This window comes from Myxocyprinus asiaticus, chromosome 3, assembly GCF_019703515.2.
Source record: "Myxocyprinus asiaticus isolate MX2 ecotype Aquarium Trade chromosome 3, UBuf_Myxa_2, whole genome shotgun sequence".
In the NCBI taxonomy this organism is placed as follows: Eukaryota; Metazoa; Chordata; class Actinopteri; order Cypriniformes; family Catostomidae; genus Myxocyprinus; species Myxocyprinus asiaticus.
In genome coordinates, this window is record NC_059346.1 from 28,125,001 (window position 1) to 28,128,059 (window position 3,059).

A 3,059-nucleotide genomic window follows, 5' to 3' on the forward strand; every position below is an offset into this window, starting at 1 on the left:
CACCATATTGACAGCCAGTTTACGCAGGTCAGCGTTGAGCTGGCCAGGGAAGCGCAGGCAGGTGGTGACCCCACTCATTGTGGCAGAAACGAGGTGGTTGAGATCACCGTAGGTGGGCGTAGTAAGTTTGAGCGTACGGAAGCAGATATCATATAGCGCCTCATTGTCAATACAGTACGTTTCATCTGTGTTCTCCACCAGCTGGTGGACAGACAGCGTGGCATTGTAAGGCTCCACAACAGTGTCTGAGACTTTGGGTGAGGGTACCACACTAAAGGTGTTCATGATGCGGTCTGGGTACTCCTCACGGATTTTGCTGATAAGGAGGGTGCCCATGCCTGACCCAGTACCTCCACCAAGGGAGTGGGTGAGCTGGAAGCCTTGTAGGCAGTCACAGCTCTCTGCTTCCTTACGGACCACATCCAGAACAGAGTCTACAAGCTCAGCTCCTTCTGTGTAATGACCCTTGGCCCAGTTATTTCCAGCACCACTCTGACCTATGATTGAAGCAATACAGCTAAATTACACAGTTCATTTTGTCATTTCAAGGACCAAAATCAGAAAGTTCAATTCTAAAATGTCAAAAACATGAAAACTTGTAATGAAAAATTTAATGACTTCAAAAGAAATACACACACACACCTACCAAAGACAAAGTTATCTGGCCTGAAGACCTGCCCAAATGGTCCAGATCTTACTGAATCCATGGTTCCAGGCTCCAGGTCAACAAGAACAGCACGGGGAACATACTTTCCACCTGTTACAGCAAGGGACACAAACCTTTTCGTACTCCCATTTTAAAAGGATAATTTTCATATTTGGGTGAACTCTCTCATTTACTCACCCTCATGCCATCCCAGATGTTTATGACTTTCTACTGCTGACCCAAACTAAGATTTTTATTTAAAGAATATTTCAGCTCTGTAGGTTCATATAATACTAGTTAATAGTGATCAGGCCATGAAGCTTCAAAATGGAGATAAAGTCAGCATAAGTAATCCATACAATTCCAGTGATTTCATCTATGTCTACAGAAGTAATCCAGTTGGTTTTGGGCGAGAAAAGACCAAAATATAACTCCTTTTTCACTGTATATCTTGCCATTGCAGTCTCTGGGCACAATCATGATTTCAAGCTTGATTACATTTCCTAGTGCTTTATGCATGTGCAGAGCGCTAGATAGCACTGTAGAAAGTGTAATCGAGCTCGAAATCATGATTGCCAAGAAAACTGCTGTCAAGATGTACAGTGAAAAAGTAGTTACAATGTGGTCTGTTCACACCCAAAACCAACTGAATCGTGTCTGAAGACAATGATAAAACCAATGGAGTCTGATGGATTATATTTATGCTGACTTCATCTGCTTTTAGAGCTTTAATGGTGATCAGACCTTTAACTTGCATTGTATGGACCAACAGAGCTGAAATATTCTTTTAAAAATCTTCGTTTGTGTTCTGCAGAAAGAAATTCTTACACATATTAGATGGTATGAGGGTGAGGAGGCTAAATGAGAGAATTTTCATTTTTGGGTGAACGAACCCTTAAATTAAGTATTGCTTTGTATTTATGATAATAGGCCAGATGCAAACTCACCAGTGGCTTCATTGTAGTACACATTAATCCGCTCCAGCTGCAGATCACTGTCTCCATGATAAGTTCCCGTTGGGTCAATTCCGTGCTCATCACTAATCACCTCCCAAAACTGATTAAACAGCAGAGCGGAAAATATTATAAGGCATTTTAACGTTAAAATTTAAAATTTGAGGTGTTCGCGTGTCACACATCAATACTTAAACATCAACTGAAATGGCCATTTGCACTGTTGCCATGGGCTACTTACAAAACACTCAACAGGTGTTCAGACTAAAAGGCAGAAGCAATGTATGAAAACTTTAGGGAGTTAGATCGCTAAACACTCATACTAATATGCAAACAAAGTGCACGCTTTATGAATATAACCAACCAGCTTTATGTTAAACAAAATGTTCCTCGCGACCACCCTTTATTTCCTATTACTCGATTATCATGTTCAAAACTCTCGTAACTCACTTTGGCACCGATTTGGTTTCCACACTGACCAGCTTGCAGATGAACAATTTCCCTCATGGTGAAACGTTAACGGTGAAAATAACACGTTAAATTAAAAAAACAACTGTGACTGTCGTTACAGCTCTCACTTCGCGCGGCGCACCGACTCCACTGAAAAATGCAACGAACTCTTTTCAGTTTTAAATAACGCCCACCATCGTATTCAAACACAGGTGGTTGGACTACACGTCAATCATTTTCTGTCTGGTCTTCATTGGCTGAGGGAAACGAACTCTCGTGGTGCTACTGATGTTTGATTGGGTTAGAGATGTTTTAATGTGTTTCCAATGGTTACAAATCTACTAGAGCGCCCAGAAACCGTTTTGTATTTGTAACTGAAAAGCATTTGAGCCGTCTTTTATCATGACATAAACCTGCCTATTTTATTAATAGAGAATCTTGTTACCAAGCACCACCTACAACAAGCAGTACATGTCATGTTTGGACTTGTAACTGCTTAAATTAGTTACAACTGCATGTAGGTTACTATTACCTACGTGGCAAATGTACATTTTACATTCTTGCTGAAGTGATCATACTGTGCATACAGTACACTTACATTTATTCATTTAGCAGACACTTTTATCCAAAGCATCTTACAAAAAGAGGAAGGATACAATGTAAGCTATTCATCTTAAAGGAATATTCTATGTTCAATACAAATTAAGCTCAATCAACAGCATTTGTGACATAATATTTATTAACACAAACATTTGTTTTGACTAGTCCCTCCTTTTCTTTAGAAAAAGCACAAATCTGGGTTCCAGTGAGGCACTTACAATGGAAGTGAATGGGGCCAATCCGTAAACGTTAAAATACTCAATATTTCAAAAGTATAGCCACAAGACATAACACTATGAGTGTTAACATGTTTTTTAGTGTAATAAAATCACTTACTAACCTTTTATATGTAAAGTTATAGCCAGTTTTACTACTTATTTGCCATGACAATGTACAACCCCAACTCTGAA

General features: G+C 39.6%; 1 protein-coding gene across 1 annotated transcript in view; it reads right to left on the reverse strand.

The window, feature by feature from the left end:
• The window catches only part of zgc:55461 (beta-tubulin family protein), a 4,499-nt gene extending 2,120 nt beyond the window's left edge, over positions 1-2,379 (reverse strand). The window contains exons 1-4 of the mRNA XM_051657523.1: positions 2,050-2,379; positions 1,594-1,702; positions 647-757; positions 1-497 (exon numbers count right to left, since the gene is read on the reverse strand). The exon at positions 1-497 is cut by the window's left edge and continues 2,120 nt beyond it. Coding sequence (XP_051513483.1) covers positions 1-497; positions 647-757; positions 1,594-1,702; positions 2,050-2,106 — 774 coding nt within the window. The 5' untranslated portion in view covers positions 2,107-2,379. The remainder of the gene's footprint in view (positions 498-646; positions 758-1,593; positions 1,703-2,049) is intronic.
• Between the last annotated feature and the right edge of the window lie 680 nt (positions 2,380-3,059).